Below are 24,947 nucleotides of genomic sequence, written 5' to 3'. Positions count from 1 at the left end.
GGCTATTCATCTTGCACTCCTGGTTAGTGATAATGTTCCTGTGGTAGCAAGAGATGGATGAGACAGAAGTCAGTCCCAGAAACAAGACGCAGACCATACAAAAGTTACATTTGGAAAGGAAAGGTTTGCCTCTAGCACTCAATATTAGAAACTGTATTTGACCAGAGGTGAAATTTAAAAGAAAAAAAACATACCTTAACTACAGTAGTGCACTCAATGCATTAAGTATACAGTTTCAAGCATTTCTGATAATTTATTCCAGTGGGATATAAGAAACAAAAAATGTCATTCAAGTTCAAAATCTTATGAAAGTAATATATTTCTTCCCGTTATAACATTTGTTGTTGCTATCACACATAAGCAATAAAATAATTTTATAAAAATATTGGGCCCCATAGATTTTTTGTAAGTAATAAATGGTTTTAGGTGACTCAGCTGAGATGCTTTTAAAAGAGGCTTTATCTCAAAAAGCATTTTCTATAAAAAAAAATAATAATTTATTAAGGTGTATTCACTTGGGGCACAAAACATCTCTAGCCACTTTTGAAAATTTTGATCATAAATTTGAGTCAGACCTTACACAAATTAAATTTGTTAGTCAGCCTTTTTAAAAAAGATGTTTTGACAAACCCAACATTTGTAACCTATGTGTCTGAAGTTAAGTTCCTAAATCCATAAATAAACACCTAAACAAAGTAGTCTATTTTCAGAAGTCAATAAAAGCTGCAAGTGCACAACAGAACAGTCACTATTTAGGACAGAATCGTACTTTAATCTGCAATATAGGTAACACCTTGACAACTCAGCTTATGATTTCATATATATATGGGAATATACACTCTACATCAGGACAATCAAGAAAACGGAGTATTACACATATTAATTTTTTCCTGAAAAGCTGTGAATGACTGGCATTGAAAATAGGGGAAGGCAGGCTCACTAAGATAAATATCAAAGTTCATCTTACATGCCCTGGTGGTGCTTGCATTGGACGTTTCAGGTCATTACGACCCCGACATGCTCTAATAACAGTTTTGTGACGATGCAGGTGTATTTCTGCTTCCAGCTGGTTCCAAAGTTTATCATGAGCAGGCCCCTTCATATCTCGACCCAGTAACTGAATCTGCTGGACTCTGCAAAATAAAGTATAGGAAGAAAAAGAGTGTGTACTATACCTTACAACTGAAAATTGAGGTGTTCCAGTACTCACCATTTATCTGCTCTACTGTAGTGCAGTGTTGTAATTTTCACCTATGTGCTTGAACCAGCACAACTGCAACACTGATGAGCATGTACACGTACACGTACACATACACGTACACGTACACACACACACACCACTCCCTGAAAGTTCCAGGACCTGTGGATTGCTGTACCTAGCACATTACCGAGCACAGCTCCTTTGAAGTAGATGCAAGTGGCTTGTAAGTTTTGGGTTAAGTCAACTGTAAATGCAATTTTTTCCTTATCTAGTGAAAGCCTCTCTTTCTCCCAATCCCTTCAATTCTGCATCCTGCCTCAAGATGCCCACACCTCCATCTGATAAATCATTTTGGTTAGAAACCCCTAACTATTTCCCTTTTTTTTGGACAAGAAACATGATCTGACAACTGCTAGAGCTGCAATACTGGCAGAAAGATATGCTCTCTGGCCTTCTCCTGAAACCCAAGAGGCCAAAATTGTTCCTGAGGGCAGCTTTGGAGGACTGTTTGAATGCACAGTGGGTGAAATCATTGCAAAGTGGTAATTTGGCATAGTGGATAAGGCAATTTCCTTTTCAAAATAAGCAACTGGAGAAATAAAAACAGACGGGATAAAAAATAAAGTGCAAAAAAGAAAACTAACAATAACTGTGTAGAGGGGTAGTTAGTGAAAGTTTTTACACATTTTGAAATAAAAAGAGAACTATCAATGCGTACCTATCATCACTCGCACTATTGTTTATCTGTGTAATACTCTTCCCACCCCTTTCACTGGATTTTTGTCTTTTTAGATTTCAAGCTCTTTAAACTAGGGACAGTGTCTTCCTATATGCTTGCCCAGGAATAAACAAAATGGGGTCTTGTACCTAAGTGGAGCCTTTACATTTTACCACAATATAATATGCTCTCATTTTACATTTAAATTCCCTTTTTAGTTTGGAACAAATATTCGTTCTTTAAACATACTTTTGGAATTAGGCTATTTTTGAGGTAGTCACATCAGATGATTCATGGAACTAAGGAAGACAAACTTTTGTTCTATGGGGACAGACAAAAGGTTTTCCCCATCTCCTCTCTTCCCGAAGAACAAATGTTTGCTTATCTTACATGGTGCACAAACCTGGCCTGAAACAGTCAGCCCAATGTTTAAGCAGAATTATGTTTAGTCCTAAAAGATGATTCCAAGCTGCTGTTTACAGTCAGCAATGGACATAATGAAAGCCTGATTTATTTTCCATAGTAGAAGTAACGGGATCTAAGTTTACACATATCCTAACCCTTCCAGAATTCTGACTTTTATACACAATTTATTATTGTTATTTGTATTACTGTAGCACCTATGAGCTCCAGTCATGGACCAGCAATCCACTGCTCTAAGCATTGTAGAAAAGGAGCAAAAAGATAGCTATCCCAAACAGGCAAAATTCTCATGGTGTAGACCTGAAAATACTCGTACAAACCTTCCAGCTAGTTCTTTATCTAAGTATTTGGCTGCCAGTCTTGCCCCATAAACCTCAGCCTGAAGAACAGCTATGTGTCGACGAAGTGCCTCATTCTCCTTCCTCAGTAATTTCACCTCAGCTTCAAGTTGAGCTTCTTTCACCTTTTCCTTCTTGTTGGCTTCAAGCTCCCTCTCCTATAAAAATGAAGAAAAAAATGGTTGTTTTTGTTTAAGTTATTTCAGGAACAATGTTAAACATTTCTGCAAAATAAATATGAAATAATTGCAGCATTACGTAATGCGTTAGTCCCCCTACAATAATGAGGCATTGAAAACTCCCTTTATTGAAAAGACGCTTACAAAAGAGCCATAAAATTGTCATTATTGGGATTAATTTCCTTCATCCTAGAATCCCTGTCCTTTATTGTGGGGGGGAGGTCCAGGGGAAAGTTTCAAAAAAGTGCAAAAGGCAATTATATTATATGCTCAACACTACTGAAAATAAGTATGAGTTGGGCACCCAATTTGTATTTGTGCCTTTGAAAGTCTTCTCCTTAAACCTCATTAATGCAAAAGATTCCCAGACAAAACATTACGTAATACAGTCATTATTTAAAACAAAACATTAAAAATAAAATTAGTTACCACTTCATTAACATCAGATTATCTGTTTGCTACCAAATGTGTGATAAATTTAAGAGACTGTTGCACATAGCCTTCAAAATATTTGATAAACATGTGACAATATCTCTGAAAGGAATTGGTTGTCATGCCTTGCCAGAGTTAGGATCAGCCTTGCTTTTGGAAATTATTTAGAATTTAATTTTCAATGGCAATAACATACTACATTTTAGTATTTGTTATTTAAATGGACATAATCATGGATCAGGACCCCATTGTAGTATCACAGAACTAAAAGAAAAGGACTCTGCAATTTAGTCTACATCTACGTTTACCAGGAATGTCAACAGCTGCTACGCAATTTTAGGTATGCCAACTGTGTGCGTAAAACTGATTTTGTAGCCATTGACGCTGGTCCCTGTCCTTACTGCAGAATGTCCATCGGAGTGCTCCTTCAATAGACATTCCTTAATCCTTATGGCTTGCAAGGAGTTCCGGGGTCGACATTGACCCCAGAATGTACCATTTTGCACATGTGCAAAACTGTGCCCCAGAAGATCAAACCTAAGAGTTCAATCTTTCGCAGCCAGTGGAGACTTAGCCTAAGAGGAAGAGAGAGAAACTGGCCACTGAGAGCACAGAAATTAGGCTGCACTACCACCACCCCAAGCAAAATCTTTCAGGTCCCATTGGCCAGCTTTCCTCTCTCCACAGCCCTATGGGCTGGCCATGGGAATGATTAAAAGGCTTGGTGGGCAGGATCTGGCCCATGAGTTGTATCTTTCCCACACCTGTACTTCGGTGGGAAATCTTCTGTCAACCGTGCACACGTGTGCACACACACCTGACTGGAATAGACATGAACAACAACACCGTTAGTACAAAGTTAGGGTTCAGAAAATAAAGGAAAATGTCAGGTAATGCAGTTGTATCCAGTATGGTTGTAACTGGGTCAGTCCCATGATATTAGAGAAATAAGATGGGAGAGGCAATAACTCTCATTGTTCAACATCTGCGCCTTAGAAAAACAAACGTTCAGAATAATGCAGAGTGAAGGCAGAATATTTAAGCTGTAATCTGTTCCTTTATGCATAAGCTTTAAAGTATGACCTCTGTGTGACATGTGATAAATATACAGGAAATCTTAAACATTGAAAATAAATTGTATAGGCAGCAGACATTTAATAGCTCAGAAGTTGAGGAGTGTTGTGGTTCCTTTGTGCCATCCTGGTAATGCACAGAAACCCTAAAGCCAGCATAAAGGCTATGTGAAGACTGTGCCTGCATACTGTACTTCTTTGGGGTAGAAATGATGCACTACAACAAGGTTATACCAATTGTTTCAGATTGTGTAAGGGAGCATAGCTAGGGCAGGGTTCAGCAACTTGTGGCTCTTGAAGAAATAATTTGAGGCTCCGGGAGCTGCTGCCACCACTGCTCCAAATATTTAAAGACTATGATGTAGGGGGATTCCAGTGTTAAGGCCCTGAACTCAGATACCCACCTCCAAGGTATTGCTGTCTGGAATGCCATCTTAAAAGAAAAGTATGTTTGCTAATGGTTCAAATGGTGGTCCCATTAAGCTAGAAATGAGCAGGTTGAGGTCCCAATCAAGGATGGATTGGTGGTCCTATGGATAAGGTCTGTTGAATCCTTTTAAGAAATGACTGACCATGCCGTTCTCAAACACCATGCAGTTCCAGCACTCAGATGGAATACCAATATAGCAGCTAAATAAACCCTTACAGACAAAGCTGAAAGCCCTTGCTGCTTTAGAGGGAGGAGATGGTAAAGAATGAGCTGCACTGATGTCAGTGTCGGAAAGCAGAACCGTAGACACTTCCTGTTGCGTCATTTGGCAAATAGGTCTGGCTAGCGAAAGCCCAACCTTCAGAAGACTGAATTCATGATGTCTAGATGAAGGGACCACTTGTGGCCAGGAAACAATCTGCTAAGCTGGCCACCAGCTCATTCTGTACTCTGGGGAGGTACAATGCTTGCAGGTGTATTGAACGTTCTGCACACAAGTGCCATAGCACAGGGGAAAGGAGCATGCACCTCCATTGCTGTTTTAATGTCTGTCAGAACTGAAAGGTCTGGCAGGCCAGGCACAGCACCCTCAGATCTTTGACGCTGATGTGGAGCCAGATCAGCCTGAGACCAAAGACCTCGAATCCTGAGGTCTCCCAGAGAAGCACTCCTGTCCCAGGACTAAAGCATTTGACACTAGTGACAGAGACAGTTCAGTGAAATGACCACTGATCAGACCATGGAGTGGAGCACCACACAAGGCAGGGTCACAATTCTGTCCAAGGTGTCCCAGGCCAGACAATATGTTGATGCCAGCCATAACTGAAGAGGTCTGAGTCTGACATGTTGTACCACGTAGGCACATGTAAGCCATGTAATCCAGAAGCTGCAGGTAGATCCGTGCCGTGGTGTTGGGAAACTCCCACACACTGAATCTTGAATCCCTCCATTGTTGGTCCAAGCTGGGGTCCCCAGAAGAGTTTATCAAAGTTTATCCTCCGAAGAGGGAACACAGTGGATTTCACTTCATTCCTGAGAAGACACAGATTGTGAATGATGGCTCTGATGAACCTGAGTTGAGCTTCTATGTGGAGCCATGATCAGCCAGTTGTTGAGGTACAACTGTAGGAGTGGAAAAACTTCTTCAGGTCTGGGGCCACTGACCCACAGAAAAATCAATTGGAGGTCACATAAAAGTGAGAAAAAACCCACTCCACCCACAAAAACCTTACCTATGTGGGCCCTGACTGTGACACCTCACTCCCCTCACTCTCTAGCCACACAGGCAGGCGGGTAGGGAAGTCGGGGACTAAGGTTCAGTGCTTCCTCCAGTTCAGATTAAATCTTCTGGGGATCTGGGCTCAAGCCAGAAATGGGGGGGTTCAGGGTGTGGTAGGGGACTGCAGGGGAGCAGGTGTGGGGTCCAGGAGGGAGGGTGCAGGAGCGGGCTGTGGGCAGTGTTTGGGGTCTGGGTGGGACGGAGGGTGGGAACAGGAGCAGGTTGAGGTGGGGGTCTGTGTGGGAAGAGGTGCAGATGCAGGGTGGGGGTGGAGAGGCCTGGGTGGAAGAGAGGTCTGAGCAGGAGGAGCACATGAGAGGGACTGGAGGAGCTTACCTCCACATGCTGCCTCCCCCGCCGCCCTGGTAGGGAAATGGCACCATCAAGAGAGAAGCCACTCCCAGGAGCTTCCCACCTCTACCAGGCACACTCCACCCCCGCCCCGCTGCTCTAACTGCAATTCCAGCCAATCAGAGCAGCAGGCGAAGCCTCTCTGCAGACAACACTGAGCTGCCATTCCCCCAGCCCCGGGAGGGGAAGGGGGAGCAGTGGCAGCACGACTGCTGCCCCCCTACATGCCCTGTCAGAGCCCATGGGCGAGATCCAGCCCCAGCATGGCTGATCCAGCCTGCGAGGCTCCCCAGCCCACCTCCCTGCCACAGGCCAGAAGCTGGGGAGGGTAGTGCCAAGCCTAGGGTTCCCAACCCAGACAAGCCACAGTCCAGATCTGGACCACAGCCTGGGGGTTCCCCACCACTGAGGTACAGGAACAAAGCTAATTCCATGCTCTAATAATAAGACTATAGCAAAGGGACCACCTGATCAGGATGGTGATTGCGAATATGAAATGCGAAGGGAGATCAGAGAAGCTGTAAAAATAAAAAAGTCAATAATAACGAGGGATTTCTACTATCCCAATATTGACCATGTACATGCCAGCCCAGGAGAGGAGGCAGAGATAAAGTTTCTTGATAACTTAAATGACTGCTTCTCGGAGCAGCTGGCTCTATACCCCACAAGAGGAGAGGCAATTCCTGATTTAGGCCAAAGTGGACTGCAGTATCTAATCCAAGAGGTAAACATAACTGGATTGCTTAGAAATAGTAACCATAATGTAATACAATTCAACATCCGTGTGATGAGAAAAATACCACAGCAGCCCAACACGGTGGCATTTAATTTCAGAAAGGGGAACTACACAAAAATGAGGAGCTTAAACAAAAACAAAATGGTACAGTGCCAAATGTGAAATCCCTGCAAGCTGCATGGAAACTTTTCAAAGACACCATAATAGAGGCACAACTGTACAGTAGTCCCTCAGGATATGCGAGGGATATGTTCCATGAAACCCTCACTTATCCCAAATTTCAGGTAAGTCAGGCCGTAGCAGGGGGGGCTGATCCTGGGGAGGGTAAGGAGGTTCTAGCACCCCTAGCTGCCTGCAGCAGTGGGCAGCTAGGGGAGGCTAAAATCCTTCTTCCTACCTTCCCAGAGTAGCACTACTATCAGCTTGACAGCAGTGCCACTCCGGGAAGGGGGTTTTAGGCTTGCCTGGCTGCCCGCAGTGGCAGGCAGATAGGTGAGCTAAAAGCCTTCCCACTACCTTCCAAGGGCAGTGCCTAGTGCTGCTCTGGGAAGGCAGGGGAAAGGGGCTGTTAGCCTGCCTAGCTGCCCATTGCTGCAGGCAGCTAGGCAGACTGACAGCCACGCATCAAGCTGTGTGAAACTCACGTTAAAGCAAGTTGTGCAAAACCTGAAGACGCGTAAAGCAAGAGTTTACTGTATACCCCAAATAGAAAAAAACACAGTCAGAGAACCAAAAAAGTGCCAACATGGATTAACAATCAAGTAAATGATGCAGTGAGAGATAAAAGGCATTCAAAAAATGGATGGTAAGTCCTAGTGAGGAGAAAGAAAGGTTACTCACCGTAGTAACGGTGGTTCTTCGAGATGTGTCCCCGTGGGTGCTCCACATTAGGTGTTGGGCTCGCCCAGCACCGCAGATCGGATCTTCCAAGCAGTTTCTGCCGGACCGCGCATGCGACGGTGTGCGCTGCTCCCTTGCGTGCTCCTGGCCACATGCGCGATCCGGTCCCCGCCAGTTCCTTGACCAACTGCCTCAGATGCACCTGCAAAACACTAAACAGAGATCCGAAGCGGGGAGGATGGGCGGGTAGTGGAGCACCCACGGGGACACATCTCGAAGAACCACTGTTACTACAGTGAGTAAACTTTCTTTCTTCTTCGAGAGTCCCCGCGGGTGCTCCACATTAGGTGACTACCCAGCAGTAACCCAAGATAGGAGGTGGGTAGTCGGATCATGTACAGCTTGTCCCCGAGAGGACCGCTGTCGAGAGCTGGGTATCCTCTTGGAATACCCCGTGTAGGGCATAATGCTTGGCGAAGGTGTCATAGGATGACCAGGTCGCCGTTCTGCAAATGTCTTTTAGCGCAACGCCCTTGAAAAAGGCTGTTGATGCCGCCACCGCCCTAGTGGAGTGAGCCCTGGGCGTGGCCAGTAAAGGAGTCTTCTTGAGTTCGTAGCACATTTTTATGCAGGATACGACGTGCTTCGAGATTCTCTGCGAAGAGAGACCTTCTCCTTTCGATTTGGGAGCAAGAGACACGAGGAGTCTATCCGTTTTCCGGAAGGACTTGGTCCTATCTATATAGAAGGCTAGCGCCCTCCTCACATCCAGGAGGTGGAGGCGCGCCTCTTTGTTAGAGTTATGAGGCTTTGGATAAAACGAGGGTAAAACAATAGGTTCGTTAATATGAAACTCTGAAGAAACCTTAGGAACAAAGGCTGGATGCAGCCGTATGGTTACCGCCTCCGTGGAAAATACTGTGCAGGGTGGCGTTGCCATAACTGCCGCAAGCTCGCTCACCCTGCGAGCTGACGTGATTGCGAGAAGGAAGGTCGTCTTTATCGTAAGGAGGCGGAGGGAAACCGTGGCTAAAGGCTCGAACGGTGGTCCCGTTAGCGCATTAAGCACCAGGTCCAAGTTCCACGAAGGTGGAAGCGGTTTCTGAGGGGGGTATAGGTTTACCAACCCTTTGAGGAACCTGGTAACCATGGGATGGGCGAACACCGTGTGCCCTTCCTCTTCGTGTCTGAACGCCGAAATGGCGGCAAGGTGGACCTTTAACGAGGATAGTGAGAGTCCTCCTCTCTTGAGGTCCAGTAAATACTCTAATATTACAGGTACAGGCACCGAAAAGGGGGCTAGCTGTTTGGTAGAACACCATGCTGTGAAGCGAGTCCATTTCTGCTTGTACGTCTTCCTGGTGGAAGTCCTCCTGCTACTTTCTAGGACTTGTTGCACTTCCTCTGTACATGTGCTCTCTAGGGAGCTGAGCCATGGATTAACCACGCTTGTAGTCGCAGGCCTTGGGGGTGCGGATGCATTATGGACCCCTGGGCTTGCGTGAGCAGATCCAGCACCACCAGAAGGGGCATCAGTGGATGGTCCAACATGCGCAGGAGTAGGGGGAACCATTGTTGTCGATCCCACGTTGGGACTATCAGGATCATTCGGGCTCCTTCCCTCCTGGCTTTCTGCAAGACTTTGTGGATCAGCACTGTGGGAGGAAAAGCGTAAAGCAGGGGGCCCCTCCAGGAGATCGCGAATGCGTCCCCCAGGGACCCCCGTCCCAGTCCTGCCCTGGAGCAGAATCGTGGGCACTTCTTGTTGTGTTGAGTGGCAAACGGGTCTATCTGGGGAAAGCCCCATGCGTGGAAAATTGGTCGTAGCAGATCAGGACGGATCTGCCACTTGTGCGTGAGTGTGAAACACCTGCTCAGCTGGTCTGCCTTCACACTGTGAGCGCCTGGTAAGTACGAGGTTGTCAAGGTTATATTGTTGGCGATGCACCAGTTCCACAACCGGACTGCTTACGCACATAAGGCACGGGACCGAGCTCCTCCTTGTCGATTTATATAAAACATGGTGGAGGTATTGTCTGTACTGATCCCGACTATTTTGCCTTGTATATGGTCTCGAAAGTGTTTGCAGGCGTTGAACACTGCTCTGAGCTCCAGTATATTTATGTGCAGTAACTGTTCCGTGGAGGACCACAGTCCTTGCGTCACCTCTTCGCCCATGTGTGTTCCCCATCCTATGTGGGAGGCATCTGTAGCAAGAAAAACCGATATTTGTGGTTGGTGGAAGGGTACCCCTGTTAGCATGTTCGTGGGGTTTACCCACCGTTGCAGGGATTTGTGCACCTCTGTCGTGGGCGACACCACCCTGTGAACGGTGTGTGCTGCCGGTTTGTATACGCTCGCCAGCCAGTGCTGCATGCTGCGCCTGTGTAACCTGGCGTTCTGTACTACGAACGTCGCTGCTGCCATGTGGCCCAGCAGCTGTAAGCACGTCAGAACCGGCACCGTAGGGCTGAAGTTGATGACTTGCACAAGGGAGCTGATGGCCCGAAAGCATGTCTCTGGTAGATACACTCTCGCTGTAATAGAATTTATGCGTGCCCCTATGAACTCTATGTCCTGTGGGGGTCTATCTTTGATTTTGCCAGATTGATAACCAGGCCGAGCAAAGAGAACGTGCCTGCTGTGACGCGTATCATGCGTAGTACCTCTTCCTTCAAGGCCCCTTTGAGTACGCAGTCATCCAGATACGGGGATATAAATACCCCCTGTCTGTGCAGGTAGGCTGACACCACTGCCAAGGTCTTGGTGAAGACTCTGGGGGCCGAGGAGAGGCCAAACGGTAGGACCTTGTATTGAAAATGTTCTTTGCCTACCATGAACCGGAGGAATCGTCGGTGAGCCGGATGGATAGTTATGTGAAAATACGCGTCTTGTAAGTCGAGCACTGCGAACCAATCTCCATCGTCCAGTGCCGTAAGGATGGAGGCGACTGTGATCATCCGAAAGCGTTGCTTGCACAGGTATCGGTTGAGGCCTCGAAGATCTAAGATGGGCCTCCAGCCTCCTGTCTTTTTCTCCGTGAGGAAGTACCTCGAGTAGAACCCTTTCCCTTGCAGTTGCTCCGGCACTCTTTCCACTGCCCCTATGAGCATGAGATGGTCTACCTCCTGCTTGAGCCTCGCTACATGGGAGGCCTCCTGGAGGTGGGGCCTGGGTGGAGGTCGTGGCGGTGGGAGCGACTGGAAGGGGATGGCGTACCCCGTGGCTATGATCTCCAGCATCCATTTGTCTGTGGTGATCCTTTGCCACTGGTCGTAGAATGGTCGGAGGAGATGGTGGAACAACAGCTTCGGATGACCTTGTGCGATGGTAGTGATGGCGCAGCCCTGGATCTGTGTGTCAAACTTGTGGCCTTTGGCCCTGCCCCGAGGACGCATGGCTCTGTTGGGAATGTCGCCTGGGAGTTCTGTACTGCTGGTGCTGTTGATGTCGCCCTTGCTTGTAACCCCTGTGGTACTGGGGACGCTGTGGCTGGTACTGGTACCGTCTTTGTTGAGGGTAGTACTTTTTCTTTCTGTATGGAGGGGTGTAAATCCCCAGGGTCCTAAGTGTGGCTCTTGAATCTTTACTAGAATGAAGGACCGGGTCAGTTGATTCAGCAAACAGCTTCTGCGAGTCAAAGGGAAGATCGACGATCTTTGCCTGCAGATCCCTCGGTATACCCGAAGTCTGGAGCCAGGACTCCCTTCGCATCACCACTGCCGTAGCTGTGGACCGTGCTGCTGTGTCCGCAACATCCAGGGCGATCTGAACTCCCGTCCTCGAGGCCGCGTAGCCTTCTTGCACGATGGCCTTGACCACCGGTTTCTTGTCCTCTGGAAGCGAGTCCATGAGGGAGGTTAACCTAGTGTAGTTGTCGAAATTGTGGTTTGCTAGATGCGCTGCGTAATTTGCCATTCGCAACAGTAGTGTGGAGGAGGAGTAGACTTTTCTGCCAAACAGCTCTAGCTTCTTGGCATCTTTGTCTGTTCCCCCTCTTGAATTGAGATGTCTTAGATCTTTGTTGCGACGACTCTACCACCAAGGAATTTGGTTGCGGGTGGCTGAACAGGAACTCCATGCCCTTCGCTGGCACGAAGTATTTCTTGTCTGCTCTCTTGTGGACAGGTGGAATAGTCGCAGGGGTCTGCCATATCGTAGTGGCGGACTCCAAGATTGCTTCGTCAAGTGGTATTGCTATTTTGGAGGAGGCCGGAGGTCTCAGATTTTTTGAGGAGCTTATGGTGTTTCTCTTGCACCTCTGCTGTCTGGATGCCTTGCGTGAAGGCCACTCTCTAAACAGCTCTTGAAACTGTTTGAGATCGTCCGGAGGATGGATGGCCCCCGGGGCCGTAGCCTCATCCGGGGAGGACAGCGAGGAACCACTCGGATACGCCTCTCTGAACCCTTCCAGTTCCTGTTGGCGATGGTACATCCGCTCGCTGGAAGTTTGCGAGGGAAAATCTCGGGGTTCCGTAAACAGTACCCCTGAGATACTTGAGTCTCTGTCCCCGTTCGCAATTGCCCTCGGGGATACAGGACCGTCTGTGGGGATCTTTCCCTGGTAGAATGCCGGTGGTGTCTATGCCCCGCGTGATAGGGACGACCATGGCAGCATGGGCACTGTTCTTGGGAAGGTGACCTGGACCACTCCCTTTGTGCGTACCCCCTGCGTCTGGGGGAGCGAGATCGTCGAGAGACATGGGACACTGAAGAGAGCGATTTGTGATAGTACTCCAGCAGCTCAAACCCCAAAAAGGGTGAGGGCGGTCCCAGCCAGGGCGAGGCTGGTTGTAAAAATGGACACGGGGGCTCCGGGTAGGCTAGGGGGGACCCCTGCCTTCTAGTTGGAGTCCGCAGCATGAGCGGAGGGCTGAGAGAAAGCAACTCTGCAGCCCTGTCTGGAGAGGGGCTGCCGTGCCTTGTTTTCTGTGCAGCCTTCCCCCTCCCTTGAGGGGGTGGCTCCGCCCCCTGACGTGCAGGGGATCTCGGCCCCGTCCGCGCCGCGCTCGGCACGCTCTTGGGCGGTGCCACGCGGGCGGTGTCCTCCGGTGCCTGCAGGCTGCGTGCCTGCACGCTCTGCACCGCCGGTTCCCCGGGTGTCGGTGCCGCTGCCTGCGGTGCCGCCGGTACCGGCGCATGTTTAGCCAACGCCCTGCCTGCGGTGCGGGGTGGCTGTTTGATCATCGGAGGCTGAGCCGCCTCCACGTGGCCCTCCGTGCCGCCGCCGATCAGCTGTTGCTGCGGCTGGGGGCTGTGCGCTCCTCCCATCCCACTCGCTGTTGCTGCCGGCAGGGATCGGGTTGGGGAGACTTTCCTCCGTTTTTGCGCTGATGGGATGAGGGAGGCAGCTTTCCTTTTATGGGCCCCGGAGGGTCCCTCCCGCTGTGGCCGCTCCGGCACGTCTCGCTGGAGGGCCTTGTCGAATAGCAGCATTTTAAGCCGCATCTCCCTGTCCTTCCTTGCTCTGGCTGTTAATTTTGCGCAGAAGGAGCATTTCTGCATGACATGGGACTCCCCAAGGCACCTTATACAGTGACTGTGCCCATCAGACGCTGGCATTGCCTCTCGGCAAGACTCACATTTCTTGAATCCTGAAGAGGACATTGTTGGTGAGTCTTTTAGTTGTTAATGGGGTACTTAGCACCTTCTCTGTGCTGTTTTCCCCCTCTTGGATAGCCTGCTGCAGCAGGAGAACTAATGGCCCTAGGCTCCTGGCCTCCGGTGCTCCGCTTGTTACTAGGACTGGACTGAATTCCGTCCTGCTTGTTGTTTCTTGTTGTTTTTTTTTTTTTTTTTTGAAAATAACAACTGGCTAACTTAAGAATAGACTAAGAACTTGAAAAGTTTAAAGAAAAACAGCTAAAAACCATTGAATACGCTGACTTGGCCATAGCCTAGTCGGATTCCGTCTGCAGCCGACGGTGGTTAAGAGGAACTGGCGGTGACCGGATCGCGCACGTGGCCAGGAGCGCGCAAGGGAGCGGCGCGCACCGGCGCATGTGCGGTCCGGCAGAAACTGCTTGGAAGATCCGATCTGCGGCGCCGGGCGAGCCCGACACCTAATGTGGAGCACCCACGGGGACACTTGAAGAAGAACAGATGCATAAACTTCATCAAATTAAACATAAAAATATAATATGGAAGCCAAAAAGGAGTTTGATGAACAGCTAGCCAAAAATTGAAAAAGTAATAGTGCACCAGAAGCAGGGAGCCTGCTAAACCACCAGTGAGACCACCAGATGATCACTATGCTATAGGAGTAACCAAAGATGATAAGGTCATTGCAGAAAAACTGAATGTGGTGTACTTTGCTGTCCAAAATGCCTTTGACAAGATCCTCCAGCAAAGGCTCTTCAGTAAAGTAAGCTGTCATGGGATAAGAGGGAAGGTCTTCTCATGGACTGATAACCGGTTAAAAGACAGGAAACAAAGGGTAGGAATAAATGGTAAGTTTTCAGAATGGAGAGTGGTAACTAATGGTGTCCCGCAAGGTCCATACTGACACCAATCCTAGTTAACATATTTGTAAATGATCTGGAGAAAGCGGTAAAAGTGAGGTGGCAAAATTTACTGATGATACTTAACTTCTCAAGATAGTTAAGAACAAAGCAGACTGTAAAAAGCTTCAAAAGGTTCTCACAAAATTAGGTGATTAGGCAACAAAATGCAAATGAATTTAATGGTGATAAATGCAAAGTAATGCACATTGGAAAAAATAACCCAACTATATATACAAAATGATGGGGACTAATTTAAGCATAACCACTCAAGAGAGGGATCTTGGAGTCACTGTGGATAGTTCTCTGAAAGCATCTACTCAATGTGCTGCACAGTAAACAAACAAAAAAAAAAAACAACGTTAGGAATCATTAAAAAGGGGATAGCGAATACAACAAAGAATATCTCATTGTCTCTGTATAAATCCATGGCACACCCATATCTTGAAGACTGCATAAAGACGTTGTCAAAAACGATATATCGGCATTGGAAAAGGTTCAAAAAAGGGCAACAAAATTATTAGGGGCTGGAAAGGCTGCTATAAGAAAAGATTAAAAAGAATGGGACCTTTCAGTGTAGAAAAGAGAAGACTAAGGGGGAATATGAAAGAGGTCTATAAAATCATGACAGCTATGGAGAAAGTGAATAAAGAAAAAGTTATTTACTTATTCTCATAACATAAGACCTGGGGTGGGGGGAGGGGTCATCAAATGAAATTAATAGTCAGGTTTAAAACAAAGCAACAAATGAAGCAGGTTTAAAAACAAATAAAACAAAGGTGCACAGTCAATCTGTGGAACTTTTTGCCAGAGGGTGTTGTGAAGACCAGGACTTGAATAGGGTTCAAAAAGAGCTAGATCAGTCCATGGAGGTTAGCTCTATTGATATTTATTAGCTAGGATGGGTGGGAACAGCGTCTCTGGCCTGTTTGTCAGAGGCTGGCAATGGACAGCAGGAGAAGGATCACTCAGTGACTGCCTGCTCTGTTCACTCCCTCTGGGCATCTGGCATTGGCCACTGTCGGCAGACAGGATACTGGGCTGGATGACCCTTTGGTCTGACCCCCTGTGGCTGTTCTCAGGTTCAATTACTTAACAATTTTCCACAGATAAAAACAAATTTTAATAGCAGGCATAAGATACATAACTCTATGACATATGGATATTAATTTTATTAAAATCTTTAACAATAACTTTGGGCTTGTCTATACCTACTGGAAGATCGACGCACTGGCGGTCATTCTTCCAGATTTTGATTTTGCAAGTCTGTGAAGACACAGCAAAATTGACCTCTCTGGGCTTGACTGTCGACCCCTGTAGTCCACACTATCGGGTGGAGTAAGAGATGTCAACGTGAGACTACAGAGGCTAAGACTTCACTAGAGAAGTAAGTCAATTCTGATACGTCAAATCTAGCTATGAAAATGCCGTACCTAGAACTGCCTATCTGCAATAGACTTATTTCCCTAATATAGATTTACCCTTACACAGTTTATGGGATGAAAATCTCCAGTCCGAACCACCACTAAACACACCTCCATAAGCACACTATTAAGTTTACATGTTTTAAACTAACGGACTGTTAACAAATAGCAAAGTTATATTAAAAACAACAAACTCACAAAAAAGGAATTGAGAAGAGTGAGGAATATATAAAAACTGATACCTTATCTGATAAAACTGATAATGTATAAATATTATTGCTTATAATATGCTGCATATTATTTTTAAATACATTCTTAAAACAATGTCAGATTTTATTTCTATTTGGCAAGGAAAGACAATCTTCAGAATTTCATAAGCTACCAGACCATATCATCCCAAAATAGTTGCAACAACCAGAAAAAAACAAATACAGACATGCACAGCCTTGGGAAGAAAGGCATCAAACCCAAAAATTGTTAATATCAGATTTGTGACCAACTGGGAAGGTGTGTGAGCGGGGAAAACTATCCAGATCTGTTTTTCAAGTCTCAAAAGCCAATACATAAACTGCCAGGCAAAACAAAAGCATTGCCTTATATACAGAAAAGGCAACTAGCACACTTACCAACTCATCCACAGAAAGGATAGACTTAAGAAAGAAGAAAACAATTCCATAATCAGAAAAACTGGGTAACTATGGCAAAGTAACTTTCAGAAAATGCCATACAATAAATGTAAAGATCAGTGTTATTCTGTCAGAATATTATTGATATTTACTACTTTTATTAAAGGACACAAAAATAAGTACAGTATTAAACAAAAAATGCTCATTTTGCACCAATTTCTACACTGCAGTATATATTGTAAGGAACAAATCATTAAAATTCTTTGTTAGGAAGTTCTTTGTTAGTGATATACATTCATTTCATTATGAAAAAAAGGATGTGGAAGATCTACAAATGCTTGAAATACTGTAAGATTGCTAGAAAGATTTTCACATTTTTGGTGTGTGTGGGGGTGCAGGATCTGGAAGGGGATTTGAGACCTTGGGTTGTGACAGAGGGTTTGGTATGTGACTGGGGGAGGGTGGGGAGTGGACAAAGTCCCAGATGTAGCCCTAGCCATGAGGTGCTTACCTTCAGTGGCTTCTGGTCAGCCACCGAGTGAGACCCTCAAGCAGGCTCCCTGCCTGTTGTGTCCCCACACACAACTCAAAGCAGCCAGCTGTGGCTACCATGTAGTCTCTGCATGCCACATACCTCTGGGGGCAGGGGTCCTCCCACATGCTGTCTATGTCGCATGGACCAGGCAGTTCCCACGGGCTGGCTTCTGGCCAATGGTAGCTGCAGGATTGTGATGGGGGTGGGAGCAGCATGAAACCACCCCCCAAAGGCCCGTGGCATGCAGAGAACACATGGCCCCTGCAGCTGTCTACCTTGAGTGGCATGTGGGTGCCTAGTAATCAAAAAGCCTGCCTTAGGCTCCCCCTGGGCTGCAGCATGGTGGCCCACCAGATGGATTTTGCCCACCCATACTGCAGAGTAAACCGTATGTAGTTATCCTGTTTAACAACCTCAAGCATTTAAATTTATTTAAATTCACCAACGTTTTGCATAAGTCTGGAGTTTGTCAACTAAGCTGCATATCAACCTTCTCCCATGATTTTAGGAGAAAATTTGTATTCTGGACACAGAGGAGGGAAGTTAACATATGCAGCATTTTATTTTCCAGTTACACATTTTGTTGACACCATCTCCTTTCAAAATGTTTCCCTTGGGGAATTCAGACAGCTAGAAGGTGACCACTAAAGCTCTTTTTCCAACCTAAAACTCAAGATTTTCAATGTTTTTTGTCATATAAGTAGCTCCAGCTTTGCTTGCTAAGATCTTTAGCCTTTGTAGTTTGTACATTTAATTTTTCTTATTGCAGAACTTTAATTTCTTTGAAATAATCACATACATACTTCAAAGCAAATAGCCTAGAGCCCTGAATGCTGATAGATATCTTTTTGGAATTCCTCTTTTTCCTCTCTGCTGTACTGCTGCGGCTAGTTAGTTATTAACTCATCATTTTAGCAATCTTCACTAGCAACAGTATAAGAAAGTTAGATAACATATTCATTTCAAAGCTGGTGTCCTAGTAAGTTTGTAACAGCAACATTAACATTTCACTGCCTACAGAATAAAACAAAGCTGTAGTTAGAACTTTTCCTTTAACTTGACACTCACCAGTTTTGCTTTAATTGCACCAGAATCAACACTCTGACCAGTTTTGGCATGCAGCTGAAGTTGAATGGCATGGAGTTGTAAAAGCTGATCATGCACTTCTTTTTCCAATACTGCTTTCTCAGCCTGAGTTTCTGTCAGTTCAGATTTCAGATCCACCAGCTGCGCCTGGAAGATATCACAAGTCCAACAATCAAGGCAATTTTTAAAATTTGGTTTCTCAATATTATAACATGTAATCGTATTCTATTCTAAAAGGTTTCAGACATAAATAATGGCTAGATAGTTTTTAATAAAGTAACAATGGACTTGGGCTCCTTCCATGGGTCTCTTATATCCCTCTAAGGATTCCTCCATTTACAAAACCTATCCTTCCGCCGCCAGCACTCAACTACATACAACCACTCTTCTGAGTGGATGGAGCTTCATAATCCATTACAAGCTGCTAATAAAGAAAATGGAGCCTCTACATAAATTCCTGTACAGACTCTCATGAATTAAAAGCACATATTCACAGAACTCTTAATAAAACTATACAGATTTCTTTGGCTACTGAAAATTTCAAATTACAGGAAGAATCACAGCCTCCCTGCTTTCAACAGAATATATTTGTGTTGATAAATTAAGCCAGGATTTCCCCTAAATGTCAAGAAAAATAGAATATTTTTACAAAATTGTTTAGAAGGAATAGGCCTTGTAAGGGAGCGAGAGGAAGGCCGGGCAGGCCAGGGATTAAACAGAGCCTCTTTGCCCAATCAGCCCCACACCAGTTCACCTGCAGCCAGCATCAGACTTGGAGGCGGTATAAAAGAGAAGGAGATAGCCCAGACTGGGGCTGACCAGCCAAGAGGCAGGAGCTGGCTCAGGTGCATGCAGTGCCTGAGTCAGAGCTGCCACCAGGTCGGCCGCTGGAGGAGGGAGCGTCCGAACCCTTCTCCAGGCAGAGAGTGGGGGAGAACCCCTGCAGAGGGGAAGCTAGAGTCTTGCGGCGACACCCCACACTAAGTCTACAGGCTTTAGGGGTGGGCTGTAGACCTACACCCCAGGCCTCTAGGCTCCACAAGGGGCTAGCCATTAGGCCACCCTGCCATCAGAGGGAACCACTTACAGGCCTCTACAAAAGAATTTAATTTTACAGTGAACTAGTATTTAAAATCCTTTAATTATTTCTAAGTAAAAAGTTTATGGTTTATTTGTAAAACTTTACCATCTTGTCTAATAATTAGACATTATTGATGTCTCTGTTGTGGATACTCTAGTCTGAAAGAGAAAATATAAAAGTTGAACAGGTATTTAAAAGACACCACCAGCACTAAAGGTGGCTCACTAATGAGCAGATGATTTCTTTTCCTTAGCATCTAAGAGCCCACTGTAGCTGCCCTCACAATTTTGGCATAGTCCCAGAGAAGCTGAATTCAGCTTTACCCAGTGACAGTTGCCTATTTCTTTTTAATGAATTCCAACTGCTAATGTTGCAGAATTTATTTGTTTAATATTCTTGTGAATTTAACTCTAAGACTGAAGTCTTGTTTATTCAAAAAGAAGAAAATCACAGCATCATATAGATATAGGCTCTTATAAATATATTAGAAACAAAAGAAAGACCAGGGACAGGGTAGAGCCATTGCTCAGTGAGGAGGGAGAAACAGTAACAGGGAACTTGGAAATGGCAGAGATGCGTAATGACTTCTTTGTTTCAGTCTTCACTGAGAAGTCTGATGAAGGAATGCCCAATATAGTGAATGCTAGTGGGAAAGGGGTAGGATTAGAAGTTTCAATAAAAAAAGAACAAAGTTAAAAATCACTTAAAAAATTAGATGTCTGCAAGTCACCAGGGACTGATGAAATGCATCCTAGAATACTCAAGGAGCTGATAGAGGAGATATCTGAGCCTTTATCTATCATCTTTGGAAAATCATGGGAGACAGGAGAGATTCCAGAAGAATGGAAAAGGGCAAATATAGTGCCCATCTATAAAAAGGGAAATAAGAATAACCCAGGAAAGTACAGGCCAGTCAGATTAACTTCTGTGCCAGGAAAGATAATGGAGCAGGTAATTAAAGAAATCATCTGCAAGCACTTGGAAGGTGGTAAGGTAATAGGAAACAGCCAGCATGGATTTGTAAAGAACAAATCATGTCAAACTAATCCAATAGCTTTCTTTGATAGGATAATAAGCCTTGTGGATAGAGGAGAAGCGCTAAATGTGGTATACCTAGACTTTAGTAAAGCATTTGATACGGTCTGACGTGATACTCTTATCAAAAAACGAGGCAAATACAATTTAGATGAGACCACTATAAGGTGGGTGCATAACTGGCTGGATAACCGTACTCAGAGAGTAGTTCTTAATGGTTCTCAATCCTGCTGGAAAAGTATAACAAGTGGGGTTCTGCAGGGGTCTGTTTTAGGACCAGTTCTGTTCAAATATTGGCATAGAAAGTATGCTTATTATGTCTGCAGATGATACCAAGCCAGGAGGGGTTGCAACTGCTTTGGAGGATAGGGTCATAATTCAAAATGATCTGTATAAACTGGAGAAATGGTCTGAGGTTAACAGGATGAAGTTTAATAAGGACAAATGCAAAGTGCTTCACTTGGGAAGGAACAATCAGTTTCACACATACAGAATGGGGAGAGACTGTCTAGGAATGACTACAGCAGAAAGGGATCTAGCGGTGGACCACAAGCTAAATGAGAGTCAACAGTGTGACGCTGTTGCAAAAAAAGCAAACATGATTCTGGGATGCATTAACAGGTGTGTTGTGAACAAGACATGAGAAGTCATTCTTCCGCTCTACTCTGCGCTAGTTAGGCCTCAGCTGGAGTATTGTGTCCAGTTCTGGGCACCGCAGTTCAAGAAAGTTGTGGAAAAATTAGAGAGGGTTCAGAAAAGAGCGACAAGAATGATTAAAGGTCTAGAGAATGTGACCTATGAAGAAAGGCTGGAAGAACTGGGCTTGTTTAGTTTGGAAAAGAGAAGATTGAGGGGTGACATGATAGCGGTTTTCAGGTATCTAAAAGGGTGTCATAAGTAAGAGGGAGAAAACTTGTTCTTCTTGGCCTCTGAGGATAGAACAAGAAAATATGGACTTAAACTGCAGCAAGGGACGTTTAGGTTGGACATTAGGAAAAAGTTCCCAACTGTCAGGGTGGTCAAACAGTGGAATAAATTGCCAAGGGAGGTTGTGGAATCTCCATGGCTGGAGATATTTAAGAACAGGTTAGATAGGTGTCTATCAGGGATGGTTTAGACAGTACTTGGTCCTGCCATTGGGGCAGGGAGCTGCACTCGATGCCCTCTCAAGGTCCCTTCCAGTCCTAGTAGTCTGTGATTCTATGAAAAATTTCATATCAGCTATATTCCTTTGATATTAGTGTGCTTCAGGAAAGTGCAGGATAATGTTAGTGAACTACATTTGGAATCAACTTAGCCAGCTCCCCAGAAACAATACCACATGCATACAACTTAAGAACCATTTCACAGTCTTTTACAATTACTATACTTTACACCTGAGGTGCACAAACTGGGGGGCTCTCCACTGCCTCCCTGTAGCTTCTATGCACAGCTGTGCAGTGCTTGTGTGCTGCACTACTTCCCTGCCCCTGCAGACTCTGCTGTTGCCAGAGGGTCGGCATCATTTCTGGTTCCATCCTCCCCCATAGGGGCCTCTGCTGCCTCCCTCATAGCCTCCCCTGACGTGTACTGCTATCCCTCCAGCTCCCTTAGGAGTCCACTGTCCCTGGGAGCACTGGAATATTCCATACATATTGTCAGGATTTCCCAGGAGAAGCAAGCTGGGACTCATGTTTTACTGAGGCAGGTGAGTGGGGGCAAGTTTTACTGGGACAACCCCTTGTTTCTGATTCCCAGAGAGACTATAGGCTTTTTTTTTAATGCACTTATGTTGATCTTTTGATCTTTAAAGGGATACCTGGAACTACTTGGGATGGCTGGAGACCTAGCTGGGTGAGTTCTTTAAGCATGAACGTTCTGTTTTAAGGGTTGCCTGGGCAGGCTGGGGAAGGTGGTAGGGCAAGCTCTTCAAATAACAGCCCCTATCTCAGCAAACCATTCAATTCCCAAACAACTCAGTTCAACTCCAGCCTTGTCATTTAGGTTTCTTTATTCGACAACTTTTACATAGGCAATCACAAAAAAAACAAGCATTCCTGTAGCATGTTAAAGACTAATAAATGTATTTATTCGGTAATGATGCTCCACTAGCCTCCTCCGCCTCCCCACTCCCTTCCCTGCAGCTACCATTGCCAAGGGAGTGCGGCGTATCAGTTTCAGGTCAGGAGGCCCTGGCTAATTGCAGGGACAAAAAGTGGGGCCTGACGTAAAAAGTTTGCTCAACCCAATTTACACTACTCACAGGACACTTTACCCAACTACACTTTCACTTAACGTACTGGAATCTTCTCAAATTCAAGCTCACTACTGATGATGTCCTTTGTAGTAACAGCCCTATGCCTTACCCCTGACGTAACCTACACAATTCTTTATTACAATGATGAGTACTGCATACTCTTTTCTTTTGCACTCACACAGAGGGTGCAAAACATAGATCTTCTCATATCATAACCACAGCTCTGTAACATACCCTGAAACAACCCACATATGGCCTCATATCAAAAAACCCCTTTTCCAAACAAGCCCAGTATTACCTCCAACATTTACATTACAGATCTGGGAAAATCTAACACATCTTACATTGGCCTAATTTCGTAAGTATCTACACTAAAATGTAGTTCTTACCAATTTAACTCACCCACTACACTAACGTAGTAACTCAACTTCTATGAGCTGCAGATGCCATTTCAGTGTAAATACTGTGTTGCTTACATCAACTGTTACTGCCTTTCAGAAACTGTACACAATGCCCCACTCTAGAGATGAGTATGAATGAATTTGAAAAGAGGTGAAGAGGGACTAGCAGAATAAAGGTATACACATTAAAGGGGCATATTGAGACATTGATGAAAGAGACAAAATTAGTATGACATGGACAACCTTAATTGTGCATTTCCTTGTTTTGCTCACCTCAGTGTTCTGGTAGAGGACCACCCCAAACCTTAAATTTGTGTTAATGTAGGGTTGTTTTTTTTTTGCCACTTAACTATATATATTAGCCTTAGTTAGTGCCCTTTGCACAAAGCATTGCCAACTCCCACAATATTACAAGACCACAACTGAAGATCCCATAAAGAAATTAATAATTCTGTATTCAGGGCAGTGTCTGGATAAAAGGCACTAAATAACACATGACCACACACTGAATGAAAAGGATAAAAAAATATTAAATAACTATCTATTCAATGTTCACTGTTCATCCCAATGTGGATAGGGTTCCACAGAAAAACAGAATGCAATCATTCTGATAAATAGATCAATTCCTCACAATATTGTTGAGAAACTTTGTGGAATTAAGTTTAAGAAACTTTGGGAGTCCATTCCACTGAATGCAAAACGTATTTATTACTGAAGGTCTGGAGGTAACTTCTTGGCCAATAGAAACTTTAGGAACAGTTCTGAGTTTCAAAGGGCTATTTTAAACAGCGTTCCCAACAAGAAGGAATTTTGTGGTCAGATTCAGTGGGTTTCTATGAAATACCTAGAGAGAGGCAATTTCAAATTCCCACCTCCAGGTTCAACCTTTTAAAGCTACACCATGGGGAGAGAACCCATTATCTCTTCCCAGCACCTGAAAATCAAATGGCAAAGCTGTATAAAGAACAAACTGCCTTATTCGTGCATGTTCTTATTATAAACTTGTAACCACAGAAAATCTCCCGCATGGAATCTAAAGAACTGAATGCTTACCAAAATCCCTCTTGGAGCTGGGGATGATCTCTGATAAGTTTATTATTTGCTAGGTTCTTTTATTGTTTTTAATACGTCTTCTCTATAATGCTTTTAGCTTAAATTTGCTTGCTTAGAAGGCGTGGTGTGTTAATTTATACGAATAAATTTGCTTGCTTAGAAGGGGTTGTATATTAATTTATAACAGAGGGCAATTACACTGTTTTTAGCCTGTAAGCAGAAAGTAAAGTGCAGATGCAGGGTGTTTAGACCATACGGTTCAGTGGAATTAACACAATGCAAGGGAATTGGGTAGCCACCAAAAACCCTGATCAAGAGGAAGAGAAACATGTCCTTGGTACGTCATAGAGGAAGAATACAAGTGCAGTTATGCTGAATTTGCAATGACCTTGTACTTACAGGCTGTATGAGAATCCATACACAACGGGGCTAAATTAAGCTTACATGCACACACATAAATCTTTTAATATTTAAAAAATGTATATTACAAATTACATCTCAAAGGAAAATGTCATGTTATGAGGGTCACCCATAACTGTTATGGAATTTTCAGAGGAACCAATCAGCAATAGCTGCAACAAAAACACAGCCTGTATTGGATGACAAACAGAATGTTTAATTTTAAGATCAAAACAGTTTGGGTGAAGCCGTTTGGACAACTGCAATGGTATAATGGCGGGTTTGATCATGGAGTCACAACTGAGGGGGTTACTTTAAGTATTTATTCATGATGTCATGCAGCTTATGTAACCTACTGATTCGGTCATAAGAAGACACAGGGAAGACCTCTAAATAACCGGAAATTCCCCTTCCAAATCTTTATTTTCCTTACACTATAGAGTTACTGCAATTAGAGAGTAATTTTACACATCAAGAACTCTTACTAGCTTCCTTGCACAATGGAGTTAATGATAGGCATTAAGTACCCAAATTTTGATATACAGTAAACCCTTGATTTAACAGACCCTGA

General features: G+C 44.9%; 1 protein-coding gene across 2 annotated transcripts in view; it reads right to left on the bottom strand.

Annotated features, from left to right (window-relative positions):
- GOPC (golgi associated PDZ and coiled-coil motif containing) overlaps positions 1–24,947 on the bottom strand; it is a 59,028-nt gene that overhangs the window by 11,246 nt on the left and 22,835 nt on the right. Inside the window, exons 2-5 of one of the 2 annotated variants that reach the window (XM_074990685.1) lie at positions 18,154–18,318; positions 16,551–16,574; positions 2,663–2,838; positions 968–1,133 (exon numbers count right to left, since the gene is read on the bottom strand). In XM_074990685.1, coding sequence (XP_074846786.1) covers positions 968–1,133; positions 2,663–2,838; positions 16,551–16,574; positions 18,154–18,318 — 531 coding nt within the window. The remainder of the gene's footprint in view (positions 1–967; positions 1,134–2,662; positions 2,839–16,550; positions 16,575–18,153; positions 18,319–24,947) is intronic. The other variant, XM_074990686.1, reaches the window with a different exon arrangement.

The sequence above is a fragment of the Carettochelys insculpta genome, chromosome 3, assembly GCF_033958435.1.
Source record: "Carettochelys insculpta isolate YL-2023 chromosome 3, ASM3395843v1, whole genome shotgun sequence".
Classification (NCBI taxonomy): Eukaryota; Metazoa; Chordata; order Testudines; family Carettochelyidae; genus Carettochelys; species Carettochelys insculpta.
The sequence above is the reverse complement of the archived record's forward strand: the minus strand, read 5'-3'. Positions and strand labels throughout refer to the sequence as shown.